At 42.9% G+C, this 12,335-nt stretch overlaps 1 protein-coding gene across 1 annotated transcript in view; it reads left to right on the top strand.

The window, feature by feature from the left end:
* Positions 1-429: 429 nt before the first annotated feature.
* tet1 (tet methylcytosine dioxygenase 1) overlaps positions 430-12,335 on the top strand; it is a 32,043-nt gene continuing 20,137 nt past the window's right edge. The window contains exons 1-2 of the mRNA XM_073481576.1: positions 430-720; positions 1,311-3,643. Of these exons, the coding sequence (XP_073337677.1) occupies positions 1,481-3,643 (2,163 nt within the window). The 5' untranslated portion in view covers positions 430-720; positions 1,311-1,480. The remainder of the gene's footprint in view (positions 721-1,310; positions 3,644-12,335) is intronic.

Here is a 12,335-nt window from a genome sequence, read left to right as displayed (position 1 = left end):
GGCGAGAGGAGGAGATGGAGGGGGGTGAGTTATTAGCTTCGGAAAAGTTTCCAGTTTTTCATATTTTAGCGTCAAATTTATGACAGCGAAGGCTGGTGAGATAAAATTTACGTTAAAAACTTTAGAATGTTATTAATTATACATAAACTCTGCGTATTCAATTTAAACCCCCTTTTTAAAAAAAGCTAGCTAGCATGCTAACATCAAGGGACAGCGTACAGTAAGCGATTAATTATAACGTCATATCATGGTAAGAGGTTTGTACATTTTTTAGCGAACTCCTGCGTCCACTTGCTAAAACAAACACACAGTCAGTCCTGGCAGCCCTGGGACAAACGACAGCTGTGACTCCACTCCAGGTTTTCCCGTCCACTCCTCCCTCCAGTGCCGACGACGGGGTTTTGGCCAGCGGAGACCGTAGGTTGCGTCTAGTGGAGGGAGAGTGAGCGGGGCTGCCCTGAATGGATTGACATAAGAGGGATTTACATTTTAACGGGTGTCGTGCTCCGCAAAGTCTACACGGTGCACGTTGAAAACCAACGATTCCGCTCGATGTTTGTTCACGGTACTGCTCGTATCATGTCCATGTGTCATCGTCGGGAGGGGATTGAACTTGCCAGCAGTCTATATTTGCCGAGGAGGGAAACCAATACAAGGTCTCGCTGTCTCGCTGGAGCGGAGTATTATTAGCAGTTCAGACAGTGCAACTGTCTCTCTCTGGTATGTAAAGCATTTCTGCCGTAAACGTGTAAATAAAACCTCGCTGGCAGCAAAACAACCTAAATCTACACGGCGCTTTAAATGACAGGGGTCAAGTGCAAGAATAATAATAAACATCGACGTTGAAGGCGTTTTTACACGGTTATTACCCCCTCTTCCGCCAGTCAGAAAGACGAAAACAGGATCCGACCTCCGGCCAGAGCCCACTCCTCAACATGCCTGCCCTTTAAACTGTTAAAGCGGCTTTAGCCACACAGGCAGCAATGGTATTTGTTTTTGTATAGCTCCTCTGTATTTATGATAAATGTATCCTAAATATTCTGTTATGTATAGCTGCATTGAATTTTGTTTATTGACGTGAACCTGTCAGCACTTTCCCGTCCGATAGTAGATATTTCAGGCGGGGCGAAAGTGTCCAGCAAACAAAGTAAAGACAGACTGTATAGATTTCTCTTCATAGCTATTGTACTATCATGTTGTCAATTATGTCAAATCATACCTAATGTTTTTGAGTGAGTTACTCTGAAAATACATTTAAGAGTGTTGAGACTATTTGTATTTACATTTCTTCCTGTTTACTGTCTTTATAGGTCATGCACTGCAAATACACGATAACGACAGCATCATTATTTACAATTCAAGAGTAAACCAAGAAAGAGGAAGATTTTAAAAAGAAAAATATTGTGTGCTGAGCAAAAGATAAACATTCACCTGGCTCCCATGCTGGCTGCCAGAAATCCTCCCCTCCACACCCTCAGCCATGCCTGCTACCACCAAATCTACCAGGAGACAGACACCTGCTCAGAGAAAAAATGTCCAGAAGGTGATCAGTACCAAGAGGCAAACCTGTAACTCAAATAAACCCAGAGGAAGAGCCACCGAGAGGCCCCAGAAAACACCTGCAGAACCCAAAAGGGCCGCCGCCAGGGCCCAGACACAGTCAGGCAGAAGCCCACGCGGAAGAGGCGTAAGCGGGCCTGATGGTCACGGCCCTGGGAGGTCCCCTGGCACAGTTAACCATGCCCTAAATGTAACAGGATCTGCGAGGCTTAGACGACTGAGCAATCCGCCTGACCACTCTTGCGAGTTAGAAGACCCCCTAGGGCGAAGGAAGTCCCTGCGGGGCGCACGGGTGTCTGTTACCCCTTGCCAGCCTCCTAAACCTAGCAGAGGAGGGAGGAACAGCAGAGGGGGCGCAAGGAGAATAGCAGCATCACGGCAAATAAACACAAGAAACCAGCCATCAAGCACCAGCATCAATTATTCAACCCCTGACGAGGAAAATGAGAAAGTGGACTCTTGTGATGATCAAGAAATCCTACCAGTGTCTCTAAAAACTGAGTTTGAAGTTCCTGCGAGCATCAAAAACGAGGGTCTTGGAGTCAGCAATGCTAAAGAGGGCAGCCCTCTTAAAGCAGATTCACCACCGTGTAACGACACACTGGAAGACTGTATCCAGTGCAGCTGTGACAGTTCTATAACCCAACAAGACAAAAAGACTATCAGCCCTAACAGTGAAGGTGACCTGAGGTGTGGGAGCCCTGTGTGTGACGATGTTGATGGACAGCTAGAACTGTGCAGTGACAGCAGTAAAGATAGCCCCTCTGAGCCTTCTGCGCTAACGAGTATTGGCTCTGCAGGGGTGCTGGGTAGCAGCGAGGGAACCGACAGTTCATCTGTCCTTGGAAATAAGCTTGATCATCTTGTCAGTGACGGTAACCAAGATGATGTGTGTCCTGTTCAACGAGAGGAAGGCAACATGCTGGACCTGACAGAGAACAGGACAGATGAAAGAGTGATAGTTGTCACTGAGAGAAAAGAGAAGATAAATCATGAGAGAAGAGAGAATTTAGAGGCAGAGAAAGCAGTTGAGAGACTTAATGAGACTGTGGAAGAGATGGACGAGGTTGTTGAGAGGCTGGGAGAGGAAGGAGCGAGAAAAGAAAAGGAGAATGATGTTTCCATCAGTCCTGCTGACTCCCACCCCAACACTCCAGCCCTTCAACCTCCAGATCCACCTCACTCTAACAATGGACTGACAGCACAGTCAGAATCACCTGTAAGTGTGCTACCTGTCTCCAACACAGCTACCTCAAATCCCACCAAAGCCCCCTCCACCTCAGAGTCACCTAAGCTAGAGGCTCTGAGCCAGGGTAAGACAGACATACAACCTACCGTTCATGGTGCTAAACCTCCAGGGTCCTTAGCTGTCGCTCAACCTGCCCTGATGTTGCAGACTGTTCTTGTGAAAAGAAATACGCCCGTTATTGTCCGTAGTGACTCCTTCAAACCTAGGAGCTTTAGGGATTCAAGCCAGGGGGGACCGCACCAACTGCTAATCCCAGAGATCCCTTCTCCTCAGGGAGGAAGACAAGCTTGCACACCAGCAGAGACACAGACCAAAGACAGTGAATCCAATCGAGAGCCATTAGAGCACCACAGCCAGAGAGAGACATCAGCTCCTCAGTTGAACACTGATGCTCTTACAGTTGAGTGTGAACCAAACCTCAGCCAGGGCAGTGTTGTGATAGCCGTGCCAGAGCCGGATTCAGTGCCAAAGATCTCGACTCCTTCTCTGGACAGTAGCTCCACATTCTCCTGTAGCTCAGAAAGCACTCGCTCCTCTTTGTCTTTTGACACCGAATCAGAGGCAGGGTACGGAGAGCCCAACCCCTCTATTCTACCTGGATCCTGGGGCCCTGAGGCAGCCTGTTTGCCCTCCTGGACCACTCGTAGACCACAGAAGGAGAGGAAGAAGCGGAGCAGGTGTGGGATGTGCGAGCCGTGCCTGAGGAAGTTCAGCTGTGGACAGTGCAGCTGCTGCCTCAACCGCAGGACTGGCCACCAGATCTGTAAGCTGAGGAAGTGTGTAGAACTGAAGAGGAGAAGACCTTCATCTCCGTTCACTCTCTCTGCTGCACAGGTGAGGCTTAAATTACATTGCTTACATTTTAATTACATTTCATGGGAACACATTACAGGTTTTTTTTTATTGCAGTCAGTTCTTCAGTTTGTTCCCACAAGGAGGTAAATTTAGACAATGCTTTGAATGGGAATTTACTGGAGCTTCTTTTTGCTTCTCCAAGCAGCTGATCTGAAGAAACTGAAAATAGAGCTGTTATTACAGTCTGACAGCATTGCTTTTGATCTCCGAGGTTTCCCAGCCGCCCACTGGTAGCAGCAATAATCGAGAGTGGAGTGAGCCAAACAGTTGAAACAGAAGGTTTCACTTTCACATTGTGATTCACGTTTTTTGCGGTTGGTTTCAACAGATGCCGTACACTAAACTTCATGCTGTCTTCCTGTTGGGGAATGCGTTGAGCGATAAAAAGAGAAGTGCTGGTGTGTGTGTGTGTGTGTGTGTGCGCACGTTTACACAATAGAATTCAGGTGTGAATGCATACGCAACTTATAGTGTTGATGATGCCCCGTGGTAAAGAGGAAGGCGCTGTCAGATGACCAGCAGCAGCTCAGCACGTGGTTTGTGTTTGTTTGTGTGTGTGCTTGTGTGTGTGTGTGTGTGTGTGTGTGTGTGTGTGTGTGTGCCATCCACAGTGAATAAGCTATTTTATGAGCTTCACATGGCGACTGTGTATGTGCATGTTTTTGTGAGTGGACGGGTATGGGTATGTAATTAAAGCCAATTTGAGTCGGATGTTTGTGCACAGTGGCACTGAATGGCATTGTGAATGCATATTTTAGGAGAGAGAGCCCAGTAACGTAATGAACGCCCAGGACACTGGTTTAGAGAGGACATTTTCTTGGGGTGCTGAATCCCTCTTGTAGTGAATGAGCAAAAACATAAATAAAGGACAGCACTCCTATTAAACTGTTCATTCTATTATTCTTGCTACACGGATAGCAATTCTTGCTATTCTTGCTAGACGCCCTTCTTCAGCGTGTGTTCAGTTGGCAAATTCACGAAAATTGCCAGAAACACATTTGTGAATTTGTGAACATTGAGTTCATAACATGTTTCTGCTGCCACCAAGAAGCCCAAAAAAAGAAATGAATGTTATTTTAGCTTAAAGTGCCTGTTTCCTGTGTTAGCATTAGCTGTATTTGTCCAAGCATTAATTTACCTCTCTTCCAAGCTTCTGAGCCTCGTCATTGTTTTGGTTTTTGGCCTTTATACTGTAGGTTTATTCTTACCTCCTCTTATCAACCACATGTCCAACAGCAGCAGACAGCTGTTTTCAGTCAACAAGCTCTGATAAACCAACTATATGTCAACTGCCCAGCACCAAGTGGCAGACAGACAAATTTAGCTGCTACCTAATGAAGCGCATCCATCATCTATTAACTGAACAAGCAACATAATTTCTAAAGAGTTGGCTGAGACCAAAGCAGAGTTAAAAGGTTACAAATATTGGGTTTGGAAGAAGGACTTCGAGTGTCTAGAAACACGGCTTTCTTAAACAAATTACAATCTTGCTCTGTGTTTGCAGCATGCGAACTAAGGCAGCTATTTCCTAATACGTGCATACTTGTCAGCTTTTTTTGGAGTTACTCCACCACCATCTGACAGAACTGATTAAGATTCACATTGTTAAATTGTTTGCCAGGAGCTTAAGAAAGTAGCATTAAGGTGGTTCAGATGAGATGTTAGCTAAATTGCACAAAGTATTTGCGATTATACTGCTTGATCTATAACATATTTATGTAAGCATAGAAGAATAAGAAGGACATATTCTCAATGATTTTGGCAGGTGGGAATAAGAGTACGTTACAGCAGCTGGCTGCTACATAACCATGTACATAGTTCAGTGGTGTCCATGTGGCTGGGGGAGGGCAGTGTGAACAACTGCGAGTGAGGGTCCATGTGGCTGTGTGGTCGAGTGAGTGCAAGCGAGCATGCAGAGCCCTCAGAGTCATAGTCGCATTGGCAGTAGCAGATTAGGGCTGATTATATAACACCTGTAGTATTAGTGGTGATGACCTTTGTGCACTCTTCCATAGTATACTGTTCACCAAAAGGGGGCAAGGAGGGAGAGATCAGGCCTGGCAGAGATTTGCAAACATATTATTTGGAATACGCTGAAATGTGGGTCAATGTGTGTGTGTGTGTGTGTGTGTGTGTGTGTGTGTGTGTTTGTCTCAGTGCCAAATACACATATACAGTATTACATGTATCCTAGTTGTGACTTTTGACGTTTTATAGCAGTATGGCTGCGCAATATGGAAAAAAACATTATTTTGACAGATATTATGATTGTTAACTGATTCATGATTAGTGGGAATGATTGCTTTTACAGCACAGTTTTCATTTTCTCTGAAAAAAATATTGAAATCATGACAATATGGCATGTTTTCCTAAATCTAGAGGACAAGATTTGTAGATCAGGGCATCTCCACAGCACCATAGTAATTCATTATAATGCCGTTTTGTCACATAATTTTACCTTTATCAAAACATTGCAATTTGGATAATGCACTTATCGCCTATATTTCAACTATGATAATATTTCAATTAATTGTGCAGCCCTATATAGAAGTTTATGTGGTGCAGGCATACTGCTGTTAGAGGACAATGAAGGTGAAAAGATAGAAGTGCAGGTCCACTTTCAATCAAGCCACAGAGCCAGTTGTCATTTCCTCTTTGTCTTAACTGTCATTGGCCTACATGTGTACATAGCAATGTTTTTTGTTTGAGAACAGGTTTTTGTTTGATTCTGTGCAAGTGCAGGCATGGAGCCTGCACCAAGTCCTATAAGCTAACACTGTCAGGACAGATATCATCACCATGAGCTGGAGGTTAAATCCCCAAATCCATCCTTAACTTAAATCTAGATGCAGAGCAGGTGGAGCAAGGCTATCTCTTGTCTTGTCTGTAAACCTATAACTCAAGGAAACCACACTGTGAGTGTAGTATGTGGGTGTACTTAATATGTACTTGTAGTGTGAGTAATACGTTGACATATTTGCCGGCCAGTCTTGCTAATCAAGCTCACACACCCTTCCAATGAATGTTTCTACTCTAACTCAGCAAGGCCAAAGACGAGTTCATGTAGTGGCATGTGTGCTCATGGTTTTACCATAGTGAGCTACTATTGTTGGTGTTGGTGTGGCTGTGGTTTGGTGTACGTAACTTATGTAAACTTAATTGTAACGTAATTGCAAAAATACACACAAAACACAACACAGATTGAACAGAGTAAGGGTTATCTGTATGAGATCTAAAAAGGAGCTTAACATGAACTTCCATGCTTTGTGTGTTTGTAAGAAAGAGAGTGAGAGTGGAGCTTTCCTTTTAAAAATGTCTGGTTTCACTCAGGCTTGATGGCCCCCTCGTGGCCTCGCCTTGTATTGGGCAGTGAGAACCTGGCCCGGAACACACAAACACACACACACACACACACACACACACACTTACACACACAGGAACACGTACACACCAGAACCAAAATACTAAGGTTCATAGAGTGCAAACGCTGCTGTATTTGTAGAGTGAATTTGACTGAAACAGTCCTGACATGTTTAGAGCTGTAGGCTGCATAACTGACTCACATTTTTATGGACTAACAATAGAGATGTCAGCACTCACAGTCTAGATAATGTTTTTACCATTCACATCTCAGCAAGGTGGTACAATTAAATTCAATAATATACACATCCTATCAACCAGCACTTGAGCAAAGAGGAAGTAACCCATAATGTAAACAGTTGCCCCTCAGTCAGTCAGTGCTGGCAGTTCAGTTGACTTCTAACAGCACTACACCTCTTATTTACTAGTTGATATTACACTGTAGCTACACTATGATGCTTTAAAGAAATAATTAGAATTATTTGCAACATTTGTCAATTCTTACTTGAAGAAATACTTCAACTTAAATGTAAAAAGCGCGTGTTACTGTTTTGGCATATCAGCTTTGCTTTTGCATTTTGTATAAGATGACTTATACAGTATATGGTATAATATATGTGACTTGCCTTAATGCAAAAGCCTGCACTCCCAGGTATTGTTAACTATTATCTGTGAGTGCTGTTTTTTCCTTCTGTCACTGTATTTAGCAAGACCATGCACCTGGTGAGGCACACGTTGGGTAAGTTTGAGGTGCTCCATAATTATATAGCAAAGGAAATGTTCACTTCAGTGCAATACAGCTGCAGGTGGACACTATACTTTTATCAAATAGTAGTCTGCATGCTTCCAGTCAGTGAGCCAGCTCAGCCCAGCTCCTCCTGCCAACTAATTTATCTCCCACACTTCTTCCACTGCTACTTTTTCTGCTGCATTGCCAGAGGAGTCGCCCAGCGGAGATAACACGTGTATCAGGAAAACACTCCCCTCAGACAGCGCTCTGGTAGGGAGGACAGGCAGCCTGCAAAACTCTGTTTTGTAACAGATATTTAAGGCTGTTTGTGTGCATATGAATGATTAATACCTATATGTTTGTGTCCAAAGGGGATGTTCATGCACACGCGTATGTATGTGTGTTTGCATGGAGAGCTTTTACAGGTTGTACTCAACCCAGTCACATTCACATTTGTACATACCATACTGACATTTCAACAAAACGTGTCATATCACTTTCACATTACATGTTTAAGACATAACTTTTATATTTGGAGGTGGAGGGGATGATGGTGGAGATACATTGCGTTTCAACATTTGTAAGTGCGAAACCACTGGATATTTTTCATGAGGGACATTTGTGTGAGACCTCATTTGTAGCGACAAAAAAATGATATTTTTGATGGGAAGTCAGGACATATCCTGTTGTGTTTGGTGCAGAAAACGGGCATTTTTAACAAGACCTTGGCACAATTTCAAGCTATGTTTATTATAACAAAGAATGCATATTTTTGATGGGAAGTCAGGACATCTCCAGCCATGTTTGTGGCGGCAAAACCAGGTGTCTTTAAAAAGACCTCTGGACATTTTCAGCTGTGTTTGTGGCGACCAAAGCAGGTGTTTTAAGCCAAAACATGATGATTTCCTTACCCTTAGCAAGTGATTTTGTGCCCAAACCTAACCAGAGGATAAGCACAGCATTTTCACAACAAAAATTAAAAATGTAACCGAAAGAAATTCAAAGTTACAAGATAGAGAAATGTCAAGTTTGAACATATAGTGCATATATTGCCAATGTTAATGCTGGCGACTGGGTTGTTGTTGTTGTCGGCCATCATGCAGCAAAACACCTCCATTGTTCTCAAATGGAATCAGCTTAATGCAAAGGGAGAGTGATTTGTCCCAACAGACACTCCTGTCAGGTCTAAACTCCTCTTCCCCCTCTTGCATAGACAGAAGTAGAGGTCTTCAGTGCTGACGGTTGCCATGGGGATCTCATTGTCTTGTGCTGACCTTTGACCTGCCACGGTTGTCTGTTGGAGTAGTCCCAGGGTAGTAATGAGGATTAGCGGAGATAACCAGCAGACGCACACTATTACGGGTTTAAGGCTTTGAACTCAGTAACCTACATCCAGGTAATTAGGTTAAACTACGCAGGTTGTCCTGCTCATAGTGGGTCAGCAGCAAGCTAGAGGTGTGTACAAGGGATGAAACCCTTAAACATGGCACAGTTACAGACACTATGTCAACCCATTCACTGAGGTAATCAGGCACTTGTTTTTATTGCATATATACTCTTTATTTTTGTATTTGTTACATAGTTGCACTATCAATATACAGTATGCTGTGGCTCTGTGTTAAACTGTGCTCTTACACTTTTGTGTGAGCACCTTTATCCCGTGCAACTTCTTGAAAATTGAGTGATTTAAAAATGCTTTAAAGATTCTGTATCGGAGCAAGACATTTACTATATAAAGATTTTACATATTTTAGTTTTATTGATCTCTGTTCAACAAAAGCAGTACTGAAAATAATACACAGGGTACAGTCAGTGAATTATGTGCAAAGCTTTGAATAGCAGAATAACAGATTGACCATAGGTCACTGGTGCTTCCCTTAGATATATTAAATGTTCTGAATATGTTTGCAAACAGTCAATCATTCGTTTGATGTTCCTTTTCTATGAAAAAACAATATTCACCAAAAACACTAAGCCAATATAACTACAGGTTTGGTAAAGTGCAGAATTTAGAACATTTTTCCTACATACCTTTCATTTTTGTAGACATCATATCTTTCACTGAACATAAAACCACAACTTTTAGAGATCCTCTCCATACAATTTCAGCAATGAATGTGAAAACATCTTTATAGTGTCAAACTCTTTAAAAGGGAGAAATGTAAAACACTGGTCTGCATAACCACCCAGTAATAACATGCTGCAACACCTACAACTGTTAAAATAGATATGATGTTTACTGTTATCTCAAACATGTTTTAAGTCTCCTCAAGTTACTGTTCTGCAATAAAACAACTGGCCGCCAGGAAGGTGATAAACCCTGCAGAAAATTGTACACCCTGCAGGAGTGTGTGTACATGATTTGTAGTAAACATGAAAAACCTCTTAACTCCTTTGCAAAGCTATGATAGAGTTTGTTCTGTCATTGAAAAATAAATCATCTCCTTTCAAAAACTGATTACAGGTGCCCCCACACATGCATGTAGGCATTCTGGCAATGAGCTGAAGGACAGATGCACATCCACACTCTCTCTCTCTCTTTTTCCTCTTCATTACGTAAACGTGTGGGACAGAAGGGGGCCGAGGTAGCGATGAAGGTTCGTGAAATGTCAGAGATGCTGCCAACATTTTAACGGAGCCAACTCATTATGACCAAGCGGAGGGCGTTGCGCTTGAGCCTACTCTCACTCCTCGGACTTCTCTTCCTCCACAGACGCACATTTTATTACATGAGCTTGCCTCTGATTAGGGCTGCTTTATATTTTCTGTTAACCTGGTCCAAGCCAATTAAATTTAAAACAACTCTGTAGCGGTAGTTATCTGAATAGCTGCGGGGCTTGGGTAGTGGCCCAGAAAAAGGCTCTGTCGATGAGGGGAAATGTCTGTTTTATTTGATTTGGGGCGCAGTTATTTGGCCAGAGCCCACTATACATCAGAGCAGATGTATGGCCCAGGCTGTGCCAGGTTGAAGGTTTACATCAAACCAGAGACAGCGATTTAATGATTTCCACTCTGCACTTTCAGCTATTAGTATTGTTTCTTCAACATCAATGCAAATGATTGCATAAACATGGCAGATTGTTTGTGTTTTGGAATCTATAATATTAACAATTCAGCAATTCAGCAAGTTAAACTTTGATACCACTAATGCTCCACTCCTTAGCCCTCTTAGGTTCTTTGCATCTGTGAGTTTGTGCCGTGTCCTGACTGTTGTAAGGCTCTAAGTCCCTGGATAAGCTTTGAAGTCGTGCCACTTGGTTTCTCTGGGTGAAAAGAAATCCTCACTTTGCCCCCCAAAAGAAATGCCACTCAAATCCTACCGAGGGCACACAATGGACTCCTTCTGGAGAAGCTTATTCATGCATCAACCTGACCTGCCTTATTTAGTAAATAGCTCATACATCTAGGGCTGCACGATATGGTGAACAAATCAGATTGCTATTATTTTGACAGATATTAGGTTTGCGTTATGATTCATGATTAGTCATTTTTGCATCACAATTTTCACTTTGACTGAAACAAAATAGATAGGCCAGAATATCTCTGCAGCACTACAGTACTTCATTATAATGTTGTTTTGTCACACATTTGACCTTTATCAAACTAGACAGCTTCTGTGATTTCGATATTGCACTATTGCAATTAGTTATACAGCCCTGATGAAAGTCATCTTCTTGCTCATCGCCGTGTGAGGATGCTGCATTTGTTAAGTCAATTAAAAGTTCCAAATAAAAGTAGCATCTGTTCTATTTATCATCTATGAATTTCACAAATACCGATAAATGGCCGGTTATATGTATTTCCTAATATCCGGACATTTTAATTTATTGGCCCGATGTGTATCGTGCATCCCCCCCTTTGTTCATCATCCATAATCCTCTCAGCTCTGGCCGTTGCTGTACAGTATGTACAGTCACTTTTTAATGCTCCACTGGGGTTTGCATGCATCTGTCTGCACGCATATTTGTGCGTGTGTGCGAGTGCATGCTAACACACGTGCAGTGGCAGACATGCCTGCTCAGCATGTTTAACTGGCACAAACTTAAGTAATCCTCATTGTGAGAGGATCTGGGGCCCCCATGCTGCTCTGACCTGCGTAGTGTTTGTGTGTGTGTTTGGGTCAGTGTGTGTGTGTGCTCGTGTTAACATAAACTAGTGGACTGGCTCACCTTTCTCTTCTGACCTTCCCAAGGTGAAACACTTATTTACATATTAAGCCACAGCAGCAACAAAACCTAATACTACAGAACTGAGATAAGAGTTAGCACTTTGTTGTGGGTTTGCACAGATGTTTGTCTTACATCAAATACAAAATCAGCAAGTACAGACACTTAAATACATAAAAAGACAAAGCAGGCACAAGGTTAAAGAGGACATTTTGTTGATGTAATCAGGTTTTAAAGTTCATCCCTCCTCTCCTGGAGGTGTGAGAGCTGGAGTGTTCCGCTATCCCCTCATGCTGACCAACCATTGTCAGCCTTTAAATTGAGTCCATGTGGGTTTAGGGTGTGGTGGTGAATGGTGCACATTTCCTCCGAAGAGTGGGATTGTAGTGTGTTACATAACACACTGAAAAGGAAT

The sequence above is a fragment of the Pagrus major genome, chromosome 15 (assembly GCF_040436345.1).
Source record: "Pagrus major chromosome 15, Pma_NU_1.0".
In the NCBI taxonomy this organism is placed as follows: domain Eukaryota; kingdom Metazoa; phylum Chordata; class Actinopteri; order Spariformes; family Sparidae; genus Pagrus; species Pagrus major.
Note: the sequence above shows the minus strand (reverse complement) of the source record. Positions and strands in the feature narration are given on the sequence as shown.